The sequence below is a fragment of the Notothenia coriiceps genome, unplaced genomic scaffold (genome assembly GCF_000735185.1).
Source record: "Notothenia coriiceps isolate Sejong01 unplaced genomic scaffold, NC01 NC01_scaffold00004413, whole genome shotgun sequence".
NCBI classification, from domain to species: domain Eukaryota; kingdom Metazoa; phylum Chordata; class Actinopteri; order Perciformes; family Nototheniidae; genus Notothenia; species Notothenia coriiceps.
Genome location: NW_011337114.1, coordinates 3,474 through 25,723, shown reverse-complemented (window position 1 = coordinate 25,723; position 22,250 = coordinate 3,474). Strand labels below are relative to the sequence as shown.

The 22,250-nt window shown below is 40.2% G+C and overlaps 1 protein-coding gene across 2 annotated transcripts; it reads left to right on the top strand.

Annotated features, from left to right (window-relative positions):
- The first annotated feature begins 13,375 nt into the window (after positions 1–13,375).
- Positions 13,376–17,835, top strand: plvapa (plasmalemma vesicle associated protein a). 2 transcript variants are annotated; one of them, XM_010767469.1, is made up of 6 exons: positions 13,376–14,061; positions 14,477–14,528; positions 14,632–15,347; positions 16,243–16,906; positions 17,285–17,342; positions 17,478–17,835. In XM_010767469.1, exons 1-6 carry the CDS (start codon positions 13,660–13,662, stop codon positions 17,509–17,511), a joined length of 1,926 nt encoding a protein of 641 aa, XP_010765771.1. In that variant the 5' UTR covers positions 13,376–13,659; the 3' UTR covers positions 17,512–17,835. The 2 variants fall into 2 exon arrangements, with proteins under 2 accessions (XP_010765771.1, XP_010765770.1); XM_010767468.1 differs by having other exon boundaries at positions 13,386–14,061; positions 14,629–15,347.
- Positions 17,836–22,250: the final 4,415 nt, after the last annotated feature.

Sequence of the window (22,250 nt, the reverse complement as noted above, 5' to 3'; positions counted from 1 at the left end):
GTACTCTCATGTTCTGATTAACCCAGCTTCCCCCAAATCTTTTTTTTGTGTCCATATATATGCCGGGATCCTGAGTCGAGGCTAATCCTGTTGCTGTGGTCATGTGTCCTGGATCCTCTATCCTGAGCACTGGAGTCCTGGACTTCGAGTCGTGGCTGAAACTGTCTCTGCGGTCCTGCCAGACTCTCACCATACTACTTCCCTGATGGCTCCCACAAGATTGCTGACATCCTCGTGGATTCATCTTCTTATTATAGACACATGCATTTCCAAACATTTGGACTACCTATGTTGTAAATGTATTATCTTTTCGATTTACACACGGCATCTATTGCACGTCTGTCCGTCCTGGGAAAGGGATCCCTCCTCTGTTGCTCTCCCTGAGGTTTCTCCCATTTTTCCCTTTAAACTGTGGGTTTTCTCTGGAAGTTTTTCCTTGTAAGATGTGAGGGTCTAAGGACAGAGGGTGTCGTATTGTCATACTGATATTCTGTACAAACTGTGAAGACCACTGAGACAAATGTAACATTTGTGATATTGGGCTATATAAATAAACATTGATTGATTGAAGTCAATGATTAAGATATTTGTCTATATAGTGTATATAAGTAGTATATCCTCGCTAAAAAAAATAACTCATATCAGACATAAATAGTTGTTAAATTAAAAACAATATCCATTTATTTGACATCTGATTACGATTTAAAACTACATTAAACGTAAGTAACCTCACAAGATTGTCCATGCAAACAGGTTTAGTGTGCATTGTATTATACCCACTGACCATCAAATGGTATGAAAGACAAATAGTGTCTGCTTAAGGCTATTTATCTGAGGGTATCTCTTATCCGAAATAAACTTGTCCAACCTGACCACAAAAATGCAACTTTAGTTCCTGCTACAATGACCTGCTCTGTTGGGTACTTGAATTTGAAGGAATTGCAGATTCCTTGAATTATATATTGAAGAAAGTGTGGGAACCTATACATTCTGATCTTAAATTATAACATATTTTTAACTGAATATCCTCTGATCACACAAAGAAAAACCCAAAATAAATAAACCTGTTTTCAACCCTTAAAACTAAGTTCAACAGAAAAGTCAAAGTCAAACACTATCATTCAGAATCACCTTTATATACACTATATCCTTTATAGTTTTACAATTGTAGTTTCATACAAAAGCCCAATCCTGCTTTCATAAAGGTAATACTATTGAGCTTTGTTTTGAAGAGATGTTGATTAAAACCTTATTGACATTTTTGTTAGATTAAAGTTAATCTTTTTTACAGCTTTTACTGCTAGAATCTGAAGTTGAACAGGATATATTGCCTGACTCTTGTATAAGACTGCAATAGATTTTGCTAGATGTGCCCAACAAAAGCTGTCAACTGCAGGCATGTAAAAGCCTCCAAACAACAAGGAAGCAGTCATACAGCACATGGTCGAACCCCTGATCAACCCACCATTAGTTAAAACGAAACTCTAAAAATGTATACTGTACTTTGACTCTAAACTAAACAATTAAACTTGGTTTGGTTTCTGCTATTTTAATCTCAATCCACACACTTGCGTTAATTCTAAGTCACTTCTATTGGTGGTTTTGTGCACTGCCCATGTTTTGTGTCCCTGCCAGAAAGTTTGAACATTCAGCTATGTGATTTGGTGTTGGTGGTGCGAAATACTGCGGCGCATATATAATTTAAGCTTTCTTTTAAACCTCTGTCAAGCAGCTGTTTTTCAATGGATAACATTAAAGTCTTAAAAGGCCTTTTGGTCTTTTTGGCCTCTTAGATAATAACATCCATACCCTTTATTCTGAAATTGGCCAACCATTCATTTGACATTTCTAACTTCACACCTCATACAAATGTATCACGGATAAGCAAATGTATAATCTAAGTGGATACACCTTTTTAGTATATTTAATCTACATTTCTAAACAATTAGAAATACATACCGTATATATTTTGTATCTGTCAGTGGTTGAAAGTGAAGCAGGTTCTGAGTATTGTAGATAACTACAAACCATTAAACGGTTCTGTTCTGTTTCAATGTATGCCATGCAAACCTATTAACCTTGTAATAATGATTAGACATCCTATTGGTTGCATTTCCGGTCAAATGTAAAATGCACTTTAGTTAAATTTGGCTTTAAATTCCCAGACTTCTTTTGAAGTTACGATTACAAGATGGGTAATTAAACCTCACCCTTTGGCATTCCTCTGCAAGCCCAAACATGACTTAGACAGCTATTGATTCAGTTAACATTTCAACTATTCAAGTTAACCTTTAAGGTCTAACAGAGGACCATCCCATAACAAATACAACCCACCCGACACCCCCCAAGTGTCTAAAGTCAGGCCAGCCCTCTCCCTGAGGCATCCCCAGCGACCACTGTAATTCGATCTCAGGGTGTTGGTGTGTGCTCTCAATCGCATCAGCATATGGAAAGTAGGTCTTTACTTAAAGTAATCTTGAGGCTCCCTTCTCGCGGCGACTGCGTTTTTCACCACGCTCTGATGGCTGTCAAATGTTTAGACTTGCAGTGACAGCTTCACCCTGCGACCAGAGTGACCTGTGACCTCTGAGGAATGGACAAGCCTGGAAACAAAAACACAGGCCTTTTGTGCGGGTCAAGGGAAAACATCTGCTGGGCTGAGAACAAGGGGAGAAGAGGGGGATTAACTCACTGAGATTCATCATTCTGTCTTTTCAGCCACCTCCGATGGTGACGGGAGCATGCAGAAAGCCACTGTACATCACATAATTATGACACAAATCCCCCTTGCTTTACCCCTTAATGCCCCTACTGCCTCTTGGCTGAGTAGAGAGTCTTTTTTTTTTTTAAAGCTGATAAATACAATATGAGGGAGAATGTCTTTGATGCGAATGCTGAAGTCTTTCTTATCACACCACCACAGGAGCCACTGGTCACAGCCAGCCTTTCTTTTTAAGATTTGAGCCTGAATAAATGATCTGAGAGGATTGCACATCAGTGTCTGCTGAGAAGTTCATTTGAGCAATTCTGCCTTTGATATCCTCATGCATTGTCATGATAAATGAGCGTCTGCATTTTTTAACCCCACCGAAACCGTACAGTATCATTTTAATCCTCCAGCGGGTTGTATTCCACAGACAACAAAAGACAGCATTTCCACGCTCTCTCTACTTACACACACTCTGCCCATGCAGCTATTTAGCACCATATTGTTTATTTTTCTTTGTTCTGTCTGATGGTGGACTCAGGTATTTACCACTTCCCCTCAGTGAGCTCTTAGTAACAGAGGCCTCTTTCTTCAGGCTAGCCATCTGATATAGCACACGACTGATCCGGGTAACCAGATCCTTCACCAATTAGCCAAACATCTCTGGAGGGAAACCTCACAGTGTGATTCTACGTGTTATTCAGGCGTTATCATCAGGAGGCTTGATGTTCAGTGAGGGCAGGTGAAACAATATGGCAGGTGGGAGGAGTGAAAAATGCTGGAGTAAGAGGAAAACAGAGAAATGATGCTTCAATTAAACTGATAGTTAGACATTGTAGGAGAAACATATTGAGCAGTTGCCAGGCAACCAGCAGAGAGTATAAAGGTTATTGCTCCCGGCTGACAAACAGCTAATGTAAAAACAGCCAATGAGTTGTACGCTTTTTATACAGTTTTTCAGATGAATAATGGTTCAGACACAACATGTTTAGTAGAGCTGCATTTGGCCGACTCTGTTCCTTGTTGAAATAGGCGTCTCGATAAACCATAATATTTTTAAAATAACTATTGATCATGTTAATATCTCACATTATTATAACATTGTGTAAATAATCCAGTGCAGCTTGAATTGTTTGTTTCTTTACATTCACACATTGTCTTCCCCTCATCCACAAATTAGTGTAATTCATCGCCAAAAAAAGACAATCAAACAAAGCTACATTTGAAAACATTGTTTCTATTTCCTTCTTTTTCTATAGATATACCAATAATATTGTTATTATGAATTCTCTTAGGCAGGATAATTGTGTGAAAATCTGAAATCATGACAGCGCTTCTGAGGACGGAGCCATGCTAGTTGTAGGCTATCCCTCTGTTTCTATTCTTTGTGCTAAGATAACTGGCTACGGTGGTACCACGTCTTTCGCTAGCTCTTGGTATGAAGAGTATTTCCTACAATGTAAAACACTTTATTATTAAAAAGTTTATATTCAGCCAGGTAAGACCTCTGTAAGATTACATTTTTTATACCTGGAGATTTGTTCTTGTTCTAACAATTCAGGAACATCGACTGTATGTTAGACTTGTCCCATCAAATATTGAACACAAATAATGTGATCTAAATAGTCAAATGCATGAATAAGTAGCTTGATGTATACAGGACACGCTGTTTATATTATCCCCCATGTGCTACCATATTGATACTGCACTTATTTGTGGAATCTTTATTGACGTAGATTCATTTATTAATAAGTGGAACGTTATCAGTCTTTGGCTGCAGTTATATTTATCCCCACCAGGTGACAGTGTTTCATAACAATTAATGCGGTGTGTGTGTCTGTTTCTTGAGTATGGCATTCAGACTGTGCACTCAGTTTTCCAGTCCAAATGCTTCATGATTACTATCATTATTATGTTTTAAATTACGCATGTTGTTTAAAATAGCAAAAATCTGATTACAGAGCATCTGCATGTAAACTGGAGTTTTACAGTTACCACATCACAGCAGAAAATACGAATGATAATTATATTAAGAATAATCATATTTTTTTCAATTAACTCCACTCTTAATTCCTGGTAAACAAATAACCAGTGCAGTTGTTCTCAGGTTTCTAACAGATCTCTTTAAAACATTAATCTACAAAGTTACTGGTTGCTTGTTCATCCTTTCTCTCCCTTTTTAAATTTTGGTTTTCTATTGAAAGGTGCACACTTTGATGTTTGCTGAATATATATTGTTTACATGTTAAAAAGTGATTGCCACTCAAAATAGGTTTTTTTTTTTTTTAGGAATTTGGTGCATGACAAGCTGAAATATGATTGTGAGGAACATCTAGTTCTTACTAAACAGAGAAGCCAAATCAGGCCAAGAAAATCTCAACAGAGATCTTCAGCTGACAGGAAAAAAATCCCTGTAAACACTTCAGGTTGCTTTGTGTCTAACAGAACACTCTAAACATTGCCAACACAATAGAGATGTGTTGCCTCACTACGTGTTCCAGTAAATGTGGTAATCTGTGACACCCAGAGGCCGCTGCACTTTCTGTGATAACTGTTTCGCTTCAGCCACAGCAGCAGATGCTACACCGTCAGTGGCTGGGTGGTGGGAGTGGTACAGCTTGGCTTGCCAAATTAAGCTGCTTCATACCCACATGGGCAGCTTTTGATAAGTTTTTTTTTGCAAAACAACAAACCGTATTAGGGTTGTTTGTAAATATTTGGTTCTCAAAAAATAACAAAATTATGTATTTGCTTGACGATGTTGAATATATCCAGTACTGATCTTTTATTAACAATTCACACCAATTGACACCAAAAATGACACAGACGGACCCAGACTGTTGCGTCGCCTCGAGTCTCTGCGTTTTGGCCATGTGTCGCACTGGAACACACCGCAAAGACTTGAGCCGACGGCCAAGAAGCACGTACGAACTGCGCATGCGTGAGTGGCAATAACTCTCCTTACCAGTAGGCGGCGGTAGTGTGTATTCGTTATTCAAAAGAGGCAACAACCGGAAGACAGACTGCTTGATATAAACAAAAAAATAGCGTGTGCGTTCCATTTTCACTCTGCGAGAAGCTCATGGGGCTTTCCCGAACCTGTGTCGAGAGCTGGAGTTAAATGAAATCTCAGATTTTTCTTCTTAATAGTTTGTTTGGGTCCCTCACTTCCATTTCGCTTCTCATGCACTGATTCGCTAGCTGAACAGCCAATCAGAGTGATTTCTTTTGCCAACTGCCTTTGGCCGAAAAGGTGTCGGCACGGCTGAAAAGACACAACGTTGCGGGACACACCAATCTGAGTAGGGCGTGTCAACGCTCATCGTCAGCCAGACGCCCACCGACGGCCAAAATCGGCTTGGTGTGTCCGGGCCTTTAACAAGCCAGCAGAGGGCTCTCACCTGCAGGTTAACGGACATTTATCCCGTATTGTACATCCAGACAGTCTGGATACCGATTGGCGTGGTGACAGCCGCAGAGGGCTCCTAACCTGTCAGGTAACCGAACATGTATCCCGATTGTAAATCAGACAGTGAAACCTGATTGGCGTGGTGACAGTTCCAGCGAGAGGGCCTCGTTCACCTGCAGGTAACGGCATTTATCCCGATTGTTAATCCAGACAGTGCAAACCGTATTGGTCGTGGTGACAGCCCAGCAGAGGGGCTCTCACCTGCAGGTAACGGACATTTATCCCGATCTGTATATCCAGAAGTGGAAACCGATTGACGTGGTGACGAGCCCATGCAGAGAGGCTCTTAACCTGCAGGTGAAACGGGACATCTATCCTCGGATTGTTAATCCAGAACATTGAAACAAAAAAAAGCGGAGTTGGAGTACGAGAAAGACGCAAGGAACCGGTACACAAAAGCGTGACCTCTGTGTGGCGGTGTTGCTGAAGTTCGGTTGCCGGGTTCTTCGTACAGCTAATGACGCGTACGCACTCAACCGTTATTGATGAGAGGAATCGGTCGTCCGCGGACCATCACACATAAGCAGTAAAGTTTTCTCCAGTTTGTGGGCCCTTCCGTTGACGCATATTGACTTCTTTTTGTCTGACGCTACTATATTTAGTTTGTTGTTTATAGCACACGCAAGGTTAAAAGTGAGATGTTGCTCTTCGAGTACCCCGAAAGGGCTTGGACACAGCTCTCACCCATTACTTTAGGGTCTAACACGGAAGAATTATGCAAACAAACCGAGGGAGTGAAGACAAGAGTGAAGAAGTACGTACTAAGTTGATCTAGACTTGTCGTTAGCTCTCACTAAAGAAAACGGTTGAACGGAAACCGGCTTTTCCAACAGCCCTGCCACTTTTCTGTACTGCCACCCAGGTGTGGTAAGCTCGATCCCCGGCTGTGTTGCCGAAGTAGCCGCCGTGGCTTAACCGATAGTGAGGTTGTGTAACGTGCACCCCCGCCCTGTAGNCTCCTGCTGATGTTCAGGTGTATATCAGTATGTAGTGTCTCTACTTTAAAGAGTCCTCTCCTGCTGATGTTCAGGTGTATATCAGTATGTAGTGTCTCTACTTTAAAGAGTCCTCTCCTGCTGATGTTCAGGTGTATATCAGTATGTAGTGTCTCTACTTTAAAGAGTCCTCTCCTGCTGATGTTCAGGTGTATATCAGTATGTAGTGTCTCTACTGGGACATGTCTCCATGTTTTAATGTTCAAAAAGCTCTTTATTGTTCTCATACTGCCTGTGCTGCAGCACCTCTTTTCACCCAGAAACCAGAGCCCAGTCTGCTCTGATTGGTTAGCTGGCCGGCTCTGTTGTGATCCGTCAACCTCTTAAGGCCCAGACACACCAAGCTGACACCAAAGAACACGTCCCGACGGACCCGATTGTTGTGTCGCCTCGTGTCTCCTGCGTCTTGGCCATGTGTCGCACTGGAACACACCGCAAAGACATCAGCCGACGCCCAAGAAGTACGTACGAACTGCACATGCGTGAGTGGCAATAACTCTCCTTACCAGCAGGCGGCAGTAGTGTGTATTCTTCATTCAAAAGAGGCAACAACCGGAAGACAGACTGCGTGATAACCGAGAGAAGAAGAAGAGACTGCGTGATGTAAACAAACAACAAATAGCGTGTTCCATTTTCACTCTACAGCGAGAAGCTCACGGGGCTTTCCCCAACCTGTGTCGAGAGCTGGAGTTCAATGAAATCTCAGATTTGCCTTCTTAATAGTTTGTTTGGGTCCCTCACTTCCGATTCGCTTCTCATGCACTGATTCGCTAAGCTGAACAGCCAATCAGAGTGATTTCTTTGTTCGACGGCCTTTTACCGACAGCCGGCGGCGGAAGGTGTCGGCACGGCCGAAAGGACATAACGGGGCGGGACACACCAATCTGAGTAGGGCGACAGGACGCTCATCGACGGCCAGACATCTATCAACGACGAAAATCGGCCCGGTGTGTCCGAGCCTTCAGAGATGTCCCGCCCCCACGTGCAATGTGTTGGAGTGATAGCCAATAGAAGTTCGAGGAACACAGAGATTTTAGCCTTTGCAGACCATTTACAGGCACTGAAACCTATAACACTACAGGAAAGGGAACATTCAGCTCTTATTCTTGCCTTGCTTAAGTCCTTATCATAACTACCCAATTGTCATTAAATATAATATAATATTATACAATACCGGGCGCTGTGTAATAGCTGCCCACTGCTCCTAGTAGGCTACTAGACTCCTGGTACTGGGATGGGTTAAATGCAGAGAACACATGTCCCCGTGTGTGCTGTGTGCTCTGCATGTGAGACCATTAAAGGGGGTTTCATCCCTCCATATTCTATTCTACATAATCTTTCAACCTTTTTAAAGCAAGTTTTCTACATGATACCACCATTCTTTTTCTATGTTTCTGAATATTGAATGCTTATGTTTGTGTGATATGTCAATGATTAATTAACCACTTATGACAAAATCATAAATTTGCATGCAGGAGAAGGGAAAATATCATATACTGTGTTTGTTCAATACTAAATCAATTTGTACTGTTATGGCTGTGGGATCAATAGTTGAGGTTTTAATGGGTTTTAATGGGGACATTTATGACTGTCTGTCTGCTACACACTTTATCATAGAAGCTGAGACTTAAATCATAACATTTCCCATGCATGAACACAGCCAAAATGATTGAAACTTTTAAAATAAAAACAAACAAAAATGTCCCTCGAATGAGTCACGAAAGTTAACGAGGAGGGGTTTTATTTCCCACGCTTGGTAATCAGCGTTTTGCAGTGGATGGATGATGATGATGATGTAAAAGGTCTGCTGAGGTCTGATGTAATAACTCTTATTATCCTCCAGTGCTTTGTTGTCTGGCTGGCTGAGAGTTATGGGTATTTTATGGGTATTTACACCAAATTGTCTGGAAACACATCCGGTCAGCTTATTTCTCCACACGCCTTAAATGAACTGTGCTCTCTGGGAACAAACCTGGAGGATTGGTGAGAGAACGGTTGGTTCAATCAAACCACACTGTGGATGTTTAGAACAAAATACTTAGGTTAGAGTTGAAAATGCATGTTTTTTTGTAATAAAATGTGTATATAATACAATTGTAAAGGCATCAAACAAATCAATAATACAAGATTTTGGCAGATAAGTGTTTTCATTGAGTAATTATTGTACATTTTAACACACATATTATTGCTACTGTGCTAACATGTGTCTTACCTTTGCCATTTGTGACAACAGTAGCCTAATGTTTAATGCACATCTTTAATTGTGACCCTGCGAAGGCTTGCAGTGTTTGAGGGCTACTAACCACCTTTAACAGGTTAATATATAAATATATACATCATTTGAGTTGTCACAATATCATATTATCATCAATACTTAAGTTATATTTGTAAAACTATTGCCATTTTCAACATTATTAAATTCATATTGGGATATATTACCATAAATTAACAGCACATTATGCAGGGAGTCCACATTTAAATAAGATTTAAAGGCACACTTCTGATTTCTTTCTCCCATTTCACAATGTTTGTTTTACCCTACTTCCTGCCAATCGCGCTGAAAAAATAGCCCCATCTAGTGTCTAAGTTATTGGACGAGTGCTTCTTTAAAAGTGTATGTAACAAGCAATCCAAATCTTAAACCAGATTTAACTATAAGCTTGCATTTACGCAGAATTAATGTAAAGACTGTTTGAATAATTGTCACCAACATCAGGAAAGGTCTGTATACCTTGTGATGTATTTCCTATATCCTGAGAAACTCCAGGAGTGATTCTAAACTCTGGGTCACGGTAGTTTTTCACTCACACACACACACACACACACACACACACACACACACACACACACACACACACACACACACACACACACACACACACACACACTCTCTCACAAAGACACACACACACACACACACACACACACACACACACACACACACTCAGACTGAGAAAGGAGCACGTCCTCTGGTGTGAGAAGAGTCCTGCTCTCCTCTCTTCCTGGGCCTCCAGCCAACAGACAGATTAACACAAGCCTCCGAACATCTTTCACACTCGCAGCTCTGACCTATCACCTGCAGGGAGATCCAGTATAATCACAGAATAAGGTCTGACACCGTCAAAAATACAAAGACTTTTCTCTCTCTGTGTGTTTCACTCTCAGGCTTTTCCAGGAAATGTAGCCACAAGCTCATCATGGCTAATGAGGGAGAAGAAATTAAAAACATTGTGGTGCCTGCTAAGAGCCTGAATGACGGAAACACCCTTGGATCCATTCAGCTCTCTCCAACAACGGGCCATAAAAAGGCTAATTTATCCTGCTTCGCTACCAAGAATTCGGCAGTGTGGAATCCAAGAGAAATAATGACGCTTTTGTCTGGAGGTGCGCTGCGAGAAGGGAAAGTGAGAAAGCCAAAGGGTCACTGAGCTCACCTTACACCTCTTGTTCCCACAATGCCAAACTTTTTGTTGTTTTTCTTCTCTTTAAATCTCAGACCAGATTTTTATTATCTGACACCATCATCACGAGGGGAGTGTGTAAACACGAGCGCGACCTCCTGAGTCCTCAATGCAAGGAATATTTCCCAAGAGCCGGCGAGAAACGCTTGGGAAGGAGAGGATTGCTGTCAGCTTATTTTGCATTTTTAAGACCCACAAAATGATTCACATTCAAGAGCATGGATGGATTACTGAAAGGGAGTTTTGTGGTGAAGGGGCCCAAAGGGTCCGGGGTCAACAAGAGAGATGAGAGAAATGACCAAAAATAGACCAGAAGATGACAAGAAAGAGACAAACACATTAAACAACTACAAAGAGACACAAAAAGACCACACAGAGACACAGAAAAGACAAGTATTGAAAGGAGGCAAAAAGAGACCAAAAATAGACTTTAAACNGAAGGTATTTGTTAAAAGGAGGATGGAAAGCGTTAATTAAGGAGCACTATTGGAATGACTTTGGATGTTATTGACTCAGAATTCATTCATTTGGATTCCCGTCTGTTAGTGAAAGAAATTAAAGGACACGCAAGTGAAACAATTCACAAAGCGTGATTTAGACTGTTTAAAAACACATGCTCAAAGTAAGCCGGATTTTGCCAATGTGTTTATGTATTCAAAATGTTGAGTAAAATAATCTACCAAAATGGAGGAAGGACCGATCTGACCGGGAGCAACTGGACAAATAATCCAACTGAAACCGCGATGGACGATTGACTTATGTTTAAAATGCGCTTATCCAGACTAAGCCTGGTTTGGAATCTTTACGGCATGAAGAAAACATTTGCTATTAAAGAAAGAATTATACATTACTGTCTTTTTATGCTTTAATAGCTACTAACTGCAATTGTTATTCAAATAATTAATCAATTATTTTGTTTATAGTTTATTAAGCTGAGAGATCTATAGGGCTTTTAGTGACAATAATGTAATTGCGTTACAATTAATATAAAAAAAAAAGAAAAAGTCTATTCTAAATATGATATTTGGCCTCATAATCATCCTGAGGCCGGCGCCCCTCTGCGATCTGTTGGCGCTCCCTCTCCGAAGCTGAGGGCGCCGCTCCCCCAGGGGGGGGGGCATGCCCCCGGACCCCTAGAGGATGTGACGTCCACACCCCAATTAAAACATGTTCATACAATACTGAATACATTTGAAGCCTTTTTGATGTATACTACCAACACGTCAATACGTTTCTGTTTTTGTAGTGTATTGGTCTTTTGTAGAGATTTTTCATTTACTTTTTATATATTCTATTGTGTATTCCTTGGATACTTTTATCTTGTCTACTGAACGATTTTCTGGCAGGGGGGGGGGGGCAGACTCTCTGCACACATACACACACACACACACACCGCTGCAGATTCTGCACGAAGGAGCCGCGGTGCTGCAGCTCCTGATCGGAGCAGAGACACACGTTCACTAAGCGGAACAAATATATCTTGTCACAGAGATCTGCTATTTTAAAGTAAATTCAACAGATATCGACCCTAAATAAAGTCTATATTAAGAACGAGAGATGTTTTAACATATGGCTTAAACAAATGACAAATGAGTAAGGGTGATGACGTCAGAGCATCGTCCTGTGTGCCGGGGCTGAGCCCCGGACAGCCCCGGCCCAATGTAACCCCTGGTGAGGTGCATGAATTATGCAATAAGCCTCTCTTACTAAATTAAGTGTGGAGAGCTGAGCCATTCAGTTTGGCAACATCCCATTACTACTTACAAAATGTAAATACCAAAAAAAGAATTCCATAGCTAGTGTTCACAAATGACGATAAAAACAACCCACTTCATCATCAATTAAATAAACAAAAGTTGTGTTTATTTCTTGTATTTGTGTCTGATATCCTGCGTTTCTTGGAGCCTTTTATCTAGGATCTCTCCAAAAAGTTGATGGAGCTTTGACCATCCGCAGTTCCTCTTTCCAATGAATTACTGCTTCCTGTCAAATAGGTGGCTGGCACGTCAACAATGCGGGGCAGGAAAAAGTTGTGACTGTTAGTGTCAGGCTCTTATAGTTCATTTTCAATTGGTTTGTGTCTCTTTGTGTGCGTGCGTGCGTGCGTGCGTGCGTGCGTGCGTGCGTGTGTGTGTGTGTGTGTGTGTGTGTGTGTGTGTGTGTGTGTGTGTGTGTGTGTGTGTGTGTGTGTGTGTGTGTGTGTGTCTGTCCTGTGAGACAGAGGGCAGCTTACCCACGTCATCATGTTGGACTGAGACTCGGGGCATCAAAGAGCCCCTGCCCTAGAACGTTATAAGAACAACATAAGCCATTGTCCTGCCGGCCTGCTTTGCAACGGAAAACAATGTTCATGATCCCATAAAAAAGATTAGCGCAGCGAGTCCGGTGAAGACTTTATGGCCTGTCAAGTTTCGCTATAGAAATTCATGTTAATATCTCAATATGAATTTATTACAACTACTTGAAGATGTACATTTCTCCTTCTCCCTTTTGAAAGGCATATTCTAATTTGCTCAACATGGTCATGAAATAGGTTTTTATTCAGTTTTTATCTGGGAACATTTTCAACTATGAAATGTAGTCAACAAAAAAACATATGCTTGGCAGTCTTTGTGTGCTGATAATCTCTGCACAGGGAGGGGCAGGGAGATGGAGGGAGGGAGGGGCCAGAGGCCAGGTTCCCATCATGAGAAGTGTGTGGCCAGAGAAGTTTATAAATTCAGACCCATGTTTACACCTCACTCACATTCTGATAAATTCTCATGCGATCAACACTGCTGAAAGGAAACGTCTGTAGTGTGTTTGGCTTTGTTAGAGGAAGGGGCGCAGAACTTAAGAGACTGTAAAATCCACAAGCTGGTCTGAAATAATTCAGCTTTTTATTATTAATTAATTTGGCTTGCTCTGAGTGCTTAGGAGGAACTAGTCTATCCTTTTGATTTAGAGATGACCCTTGTTTGAACTTGGCTGGACACTCATAGTAATCCTCAAGCTTTACCACTTTTTTGAGACCATTCTTTGGCCATCATGTATAGCAGTGGCTACTCCCAGGTCTCCAGGGGCAGCCCGGCGAGCCAGAAGAAGTTGCAGTACCGTTCAAAGGGCAAGGGCAAGAGCTGCGGCTACTACATGCGCATTGTCTTCTTCTTCTCTTCGCTCATTCAGTCTCTTATCATAGTCAGCCTCGTGCTCTTTCTGGTCTATGGTAAGACGCAGGACTCGCCATCCACGTCTCGCATCCAAGACCTGGAGGAGAGCTTTAGCCGACTCTCCATAGAGAACGTCGTCCTGAAGAGGCAGAGGAAGAACTTGACCAGTTTGCTCAACACCACCCTGAATGAGAAGGGTCGCAATGACTGGGACCTGGCTGAAAACCGCAACTTGGCCAACATCTCATCGATTCTTATCCAAGAAATGGAGAAGAAGCAGGTGAGTAATCTATTAAGAATTTTTTCTTTATCCAACATGTACATTCCTGTAGTATTACTTTTTGTATTTAAGTGACTATTTAAAGACCACTATCTCATATGGAATTAAACTCCTAGCCATAGAAATTAAGGTGGTTATATATGTTTGTGGGTTTAATGCAATGCTTGAGTCAAGTTGAGCTGATTAGATACAATTATTTCTTTCAACAAATAGGATTGTAAAATGTATATATTTATTAAAATGATAAGTTGAAAAATAAGCATTACACTTTTAAATGTCTGAGCATGCCTATGACATTGTTAAAGTTGTAATTTTGATTATTGTAAATGAGCAATAGTTTTCCCTGTTTCTTTCCATTTCACAACTGTCAAAGCAAATCCCTAAAATACTGTCTTTTCAACATTCCTATATACAGCAACATTGCCTTGCCGAGTTGTTTGTTTGCAAGAGCAGGATCCCAACAACTAGTAAGTATGACATGTCTTTAGTGCGAACCAAAAAACAACCTAATAACTATTAACTGTGTCTATATATTTTCCCTTTTGCTCTTATTGTTTTGTTTCTGAGCAGTGAATCTTCTAGGTAACTGTAACTGTGGTCCGAGTGAACAGCTACATGCCAGGATGCAACTTGTGGAGTCCAACTTCACACAAACAATCCAGAGAATGAGAAGGGAAATGGACCAGACTGTCAAAGAGAGGGACAACATTAACTTGGAGGCCATCCATCTGCGGAGGGAAAAATCCTCTCATGAAAAGGAAGTTAATTTCTTTAGACAAAAATGCAAAGATGACTTTTCCCAGTCCTTGAGCGGTATCTCCAATGTCTCCAAGTCTTTCCTGGAGAAGATTGACTCCCTTTTCCCTTCACACATCGCCTTCCAGCTCACCTGTCCGAACCAGAGGGAACACCTGGAGCAGATCCGCAGCAATTGCACCAGCCTGTCCATGGAAGTGGAGGACAGGTTCCAGCGTTACCTGAATAATGTGGGAGAAAAGGTGTCAAACATCCAGGCTGAGAGTAGCCGCTTGAAAGCAGAGAACACGCTACTGTCTGACGACTACCGCAGGTGCAGCACAAACCGCACAGGTCTGATCCGCGAGCACAAGCAGAACTTAGACAAGCTGCAGCAGAAACACGATGAGGAGAAGGAGAAACTCCTGATGGAAAAATTGAAGCTTCATGGAGATATAGAAGTCTTGAACAACCATGTGAAGTATACGAGTAAAGTGATTGATCACCTGACAGAGCAAAATAGGCACCTCAATGTGTCATGCGTGTCTAAGGTAAGAGAAATAAAGTGCCATCACTGATTACATAAACTGTTATGAGTTTTTCAGGAGTGTTAAAAGTAGCATGACCTCTCGGGGTCACAAGCTGGCCTTGCTTTTGCATTCTTCCTTCAGCACAAGTAGCTGTCATATTAATCAATATTTAAATAATTAAATGTTTTCCACATCACAAGAAACAATAGTAAAAACCCCCCTGTGAAAATGTGGGACAATCAGGAAGTTAACTGCCCGCTGTAATCAGCAGCGGATTAAATACACTTTGAATTCCATTGGATATTCATAAATGAATTGCAGATACACTATACAGGTTATAATCGCATTGCAGAGTTGTTGACTTTAACTATAAAACCCTTATTATATGTAATGACCGGCATACGTTTCTGCAGCTATTAGGTCATTTTGTCCAAAACTCTCTATCTCTGCAGTATCTGAAGACATATTTCCTCATTCAAGTCCTTTAGAACTATACTAAATTGCTAACAAAGCTGGGTGTTTGAGTGCTTAACGTGCATAAGATGCATTAGATAAACGCAGCCTGACTTGTTTTTGCGAATGAACCAGCTTTGTATGAAGAGGAGGAAGTGTGGGAGGGAAATGGTCTGTCATTCAAGTAGAAAAGAGCATAAGGCTGAGATCTGGGGCAGATATTTATTTGTTTGAGAACAAATTTAAGAACCTGAAATATGAATCTCTATGACGTTCTTTAAACCAAGAAGTTTGAGTCTTAAACTGAAAATGTAATTTAATATAATCATGTAGTCAATTCAATGATTCAATAGTTTGTTTTCATTGCATGTTGTCAATACTTCTAAAACAAATACTTGAAAACCTAAAAAGCCATAACCTCAATAACACCTTATTAACATCAATTTTTCTTATTTTATTTCAGACAGGATTAAGTGGACTTCCCAGTGACTCATTCTATGTGACAGGGGCAGGTGTATCGGCTTCAAAGATTGCATCAAATGGGCTGAATAAGCAAGGATCGACTGGGACAGGCTCTTCAGGTTCATCATCAGGGTCAAGTAGCTCCATTGGGTCAGCATTCAATAAGCCGGCATCAACTGGTACCGGCTCTTCACGTTCATCATCAGGGTCAAGTAGCTCCATTGGGTCAGCATTCAATAAGCCGGCATCAACTGGTACCGGCTCTTCACGTTCATCATCAGGGTCAAGTAGCTCCATTGGGTCAATATTCAATAAGCCGGCATCAACTGGTACCGGCTCTTCTAGTTCATCATCAGGGTCAAGTAGCTCCATTGGGTCAATATTCAATAAGCCGGCATCAACTGGTACCGGCTCTTCAAGTTCATCATCAGGGTCAAGTAGCTCCATTGGGTCAATATTCAATAAGCCGCCATCAACTGGTACCGGCTCTTCTAGTTCGTCCTCTGGGTCGACTGGATCCACGAGCAAAAATTCTGGATTTAGTTGGTTTGGGCAAAGTAAGACAGGAAGTGCAACAGGGAAAGGACCATCAACTGGGAATAGTAATACTGGACTTGGATCGTCCTCTGGTGCAGGAAGAACGAGTGGACTGGGAGGTGGCTCAAGTAAGAATATATGTTTGCAGTTTATTATTATTATTCTAAGATAATTTTAAGTTCAGGAACAATTCATCCAGTTTTAAAAAATGACATTCTGTCACAATGCATGCCCCTGCTAATCTGTAAATAGATGGATATTTTGGGTGAACTGGTGAAACATCATGAGTATCATTTTGCAATCATCCATTATAATTCAAAGTATCTATTTATCTATTTGAACAATCTCCATATATATATATATATATATAATTCCTCATCAAACTTACAATGCATAGCTGGATGTTTGTAGCCTTTGTAGATCTCAGTGCAAACTGTTTGTGTAGTATTGTAAAGCTTGAGTTCAGCTCAATTGATGGCTAATGACACTTTATGTTTATCCAACAGTAAGTGTTGCTCAGCACCTGAGGGATCTGCAGCGCATCATCAACCCCTCTGAACCAGAGTGAGTATAATAAATGTCTTAAGCTGTAGGATGTGATGGAAATCACGGCTAAAAACAATAAAAGGAATCATCAGCTTCACACCTAAGATTCATGCTATAACTTTTTCTTTCTTTCCTTTTTCTTCATTTTTCCAGGGAAAAACAAGCTCTCTCCAGAATAATGGGTTAGTCCATCTTAATGGGGAAAACAAAAAAAAGAGATATATCTCCCAATGCATCTATTATTCTATTATACACAGCTAAATGCAAGCTTCTCATATTGAGTGCATATTTTATATCAATAAATGTACCATATATTATACAGTGTTTGTGACAATTTTTACTTCAATATGTATTTTGAAAAGTATTTGAATAACTCTTGCACTTTTGTATGTAAAATGTGAAGTGTGTGTGTGTGTATACTGTACCTCACAGAGAAAAAGCACATGTTATATTTCTAAAATGTAAATACATAAAATAAAGTATTTGTTTAAAGGTAAGCAAATCAAATGTGGCCGCCTTGTCTTTATAAACAAGCAATTCAAGATATTATCAAATGCAGACCCGGAAACAATCACTTGTCCCTATATGTGCGTCACCTAGTCACCTATTGTGTTGCTAATTATGTACAAAGAACTCCCCGACCACTCCTGGAATGTTTCATGCAAGATTTACTGGCACAGTAATATGTAATCCCTGCAGCATGCTTATGTTTACCTGACAGCCTGTCAACAGGCCAGCTGAGAAGGATGGGAGGAACTTTTGGAAACACTTTTGTATACATGTTGCTGTTAAAAACAATGTGCCACAACTTAACAGTAGAGAACACGGATATCCATAGCCTAAATATAATCTTAATATATCTCTTATAAAATAATACATGGATGAAGCTTGTCATAGTGTCTGATGAGTGCTCTGGCATTTTCCCAAAACAAGTCTTGAAACAGTGAAAAGGACAAATTGTATTTTTTATATTCCCTTAGTTTCTGAGAAAAAGAGACAGATACCAATAAATAACAAAAATGTTTTACTTTTATGAGATATAAATGGCCCTTTCCTTACATTTCTGTTATGGAGTTCTAATATGTTATTGACATGGATCATAACATTTGTTAAATTGAAGTTTACAAACCTTTGGACCTGTACAACATAACCATGGAGCATGGAAACAAACCATCATGAAGCCAGACAAACATCCTGTTTGTTGGATTGCGAAAGGATCAGAGCGTACTTTAAATTCAAGAACCATGAGTGTATTGTGTTTGGCGCCAATTAATAAATACAGCACTTAGACTTGCGCAAAGGGAGAGCTCTTTTCCGTCTAAAGGATATCCTTTGTTTAACATAAAGTGTTTTTCCACATTTGTGTTGTGCGGTTTACTGCAGGGGTTGCAGCGAGGATATTAAAGGTCAACTGGTTCGATGCTTTTGGGAGTTGCTTTATTACACTCACTGAGACACAGGACGCGACTTCACTGGAAAATTATCATGATGATGCTGGTCTGTGCAAACATGCTTCCTGTCATCTCAATGCATTTTTCTGTCAATCCTGGCATTTCTTTATTCCCTGCATTCCCATTGGGAATGCTATTGTTTTAAGTTACACAGAGGACAATGATACAATAACATTATTTTTGTCAATTTGTTGTACTCAGCACATCTATATCCTGTATGATGGATTAAAAATTCTGAACTTTTGAAACAAGTCATATACTTAAACAGAATTTGAACAGCAACATGAACTTTCCCACCTTTTTTCCCAGCTGTTTTGGAGATCTTACAACCCCCTGGAACCTATTTTATTGTTGTTTTGATTTACGAGATGGGATGGGCTTTCTAACTACTTGTTTTGTTTAGCTGCTCCGGACAGCACCCAGTCCCTCATTTATTTTAGAAGCCTAAGTGGTTTACTACAACAAAACCAAAGACAACATTCAAAATATATAAAACATTACAAAACAAACACACACAAATACATCCAGTGGTAAATAAGATTGTTTTAATAAGTGCTAATAATTGTTATGGTTCTTCAAATGTAAAATGTATAAATCTCTTGAAGTTAAACTTTGGTCCGAATTATTTTAAGCTTGTACTGGGTTAACTATATGAAATGACTCATGCTTAAGCGTAACACAGATTAAACAACACAGATCAGACGGTGTAGAAGAGAGGCCCTTCACTTGTTTTAAAGCTGATGAAGAACCCCACAGTCAAATTATTAGTGTGATTAATAAAAAAAGATGCAGCGAGATTTTTTTGTTTTGTTATCTGCATATAAACTGGACACTATCTAATAGCCTTTCTGGGTCTTCTCATACCTTCTGACTTTTTAAGTACGTCATTGAGGCCACACTCGGATCACGATCATCGATGATCAGTTTGAGGCTAAATGAGAAATTATTAATCTTAACACTGTTTTTTTATTTCGGGGTCTTGACCCTCAATATGAGGACAGCACAGATCACCACCTAGACTAGGGGCCATTGTGTCGCAACATGCCCAGCCACCACCCTCCCCTCCTGATGCAGGAAAGGGAACGGGTGCTTATGATTACGACCTCCTTCCTCACCTGGGGTTGCAGGACTGTGACCTCTTTTGTCTGTTACTGCTAATCTTCCTTCTTTACTGTGAATTCTAATTGCATTTCCTATCTGCCTGGCCTCCCCAAGTCCCATGGCTGCCCAAGCTGGTAAAGTCATCACCGGGCAAACACTTTTTCTCTTGTGCAGATACTATTGTGTTAAGGGGGAGGGTGGCAAGCGCTGGAAACAGCTGGGAGGGAAAAGGGACCCCAGCTCTAATGTCCTTTTGTGACAAAGACCTTAGCCAAACCATGACTTTCACCTTGACCTCTTTCTGTAGATGCGTTATGGATACGAAAACATATGTCTGTCTGATTGCTTAAACGATGTGTTTGACTTCTAGTAACCCCTGTTTGAGCAGCTAGAACAAATGTAGCCTCAGTTTAATGGGCACATCTTGCAGTACTACAGTTGCACATGTGATTTCGACATACCAAATTACTGACGCATACACTTTTTATTGGCTATTGCAGTTCCAAAAACGGCAATAGTGGTGTTAACCATTCAATGTCCAATGACATTGTTTTGTGACTTTGTGGCTCTTTCACAAATTGGGTTGGCATGGGACTCATCAGTCATAAATCATGTATGTACAGGGGAGAGACTTACTATGACTCCCAAGCTGGATTTTCAAATCAACTCAGCTTAAAAATACTGACACTAAATATTATGCTGTGGGGTGGCGTGTGGCGTAGTGGGTTGTCCGTAGGTGTTCGGATCAGGGGGTCAGCATGTCGTTGTGTCCCTGGGCAAGACACTTCACCCCAAATTGCTCCTGTGAGGATTGTCCACAGTATTGAGTATGTAAGTCCCTTTGGATAAAAGCGTCTAACAAGTAACATGTAATGTAATGCTGTTGAGAAAATTATCTTATAATTTGCATCATGAATCAGCCATCAGCATGCCAAAATGACAGACATAATAAAACATGATTTGTCAGAGATTGAGCTAAAATATCTAAATCAGGGGTGTCAAACTCAAGGCCCGGGGGCCAAATCCGGCCTGTGACTTCATTTTCTGTGGCCTGAAGAGCTAGCAAAGAATATGATATGTTTATTACACGGTTACATGATGATTTACAGAAGCACGTTGCCCATAAACTACATGTCCCACAATGCATCTCAAATTAGACTTTTTCTCAGAATTTGACTCTTTTTTTTCTTCTAAATATGCTTTTTTTCTTAGAATGGGCCCTTTTCTCACAATTTGACTCTTTTTTTTCAAAATGTCATATTATTATTTTGACTTTCTTATTTTTTCAGAATTTGGCTTTTCTTTTTAAATCGTTTTGTGACATTCTCACTGACTTGCAATTATTTGCCCCAGACTTCTGCCTTCACGTATTAATTATGAAGTTATTACCCTATCTGATAATAACCCAAGAGGCAATCATGTAATGTAATACATTATTTTATATATATATTTATATATGTATTTTTATATAGTCTAAAAGTTACAACCGGCCCTTTGAGTGCAGCCATAATGCTGATGTGGCCCGCGATTAAATTGAGTTTGACACCCCTGATCTAAATAGTCTTACTATAAAGCTATGTGAATGTATCCCACTATTCAGCCATTTTTCTTTAATGATCCACAGCAATCGTGTCATGCATTTTATTGGTTGTGTGGAATCATTTCTACTAAACAAACAATTCATTTAAAGAATAATAAAAGAGTAAAAAATATATAATTATAAAATGAAGAAGCAAACCAATTTGTTCTACCAACACTTATGTTAGACACACAAATACAACATACAGAGAAGAAACAAATCCTGTTCACAATTATTTTAACATATAATAATTAGAATACAATTCAATATTATGTTGTTATACTTTGTTCTGTATGTGTGCCCAAACTGGGAATAAAGAACATTTTTCAAGTTGCATTGGTTGTATACATTGTGGATTTCATGAGCTGAGCTGATCTGAGCCCAGACCAGCTGCATCGCCCTATTTATCTTTGTCATTGATTATCCATCACACACTGAGATGCTTACGGTGCTACACCACAGGCAGGGATATTTAGAAGATTAAGGAGCATAGTCTGCTAAGAAAGAGCACCAGGGCTAAAGCCACTGCAGTTATTTGGTTTCAATTCCTCAGGCTGAGACTTCAGTCATTGCACAAAGTGAATGTTAACACATGTTTTGGCAGCCCTCACGGGATGGGAGGAACCCGGCTGAGCAGGAGGATGTACAATCTCTGACCTTTTGATGATAAATAGGGGCTTATAATGAATACTACATATCTTGCATGAAACCAAAAGTTATTCTGTTTCCTGGTTGTTGACAAATTGTTGAGGTTATCGTGTTTTTATCAAGAGTAAAACTGAATGATAAACCACG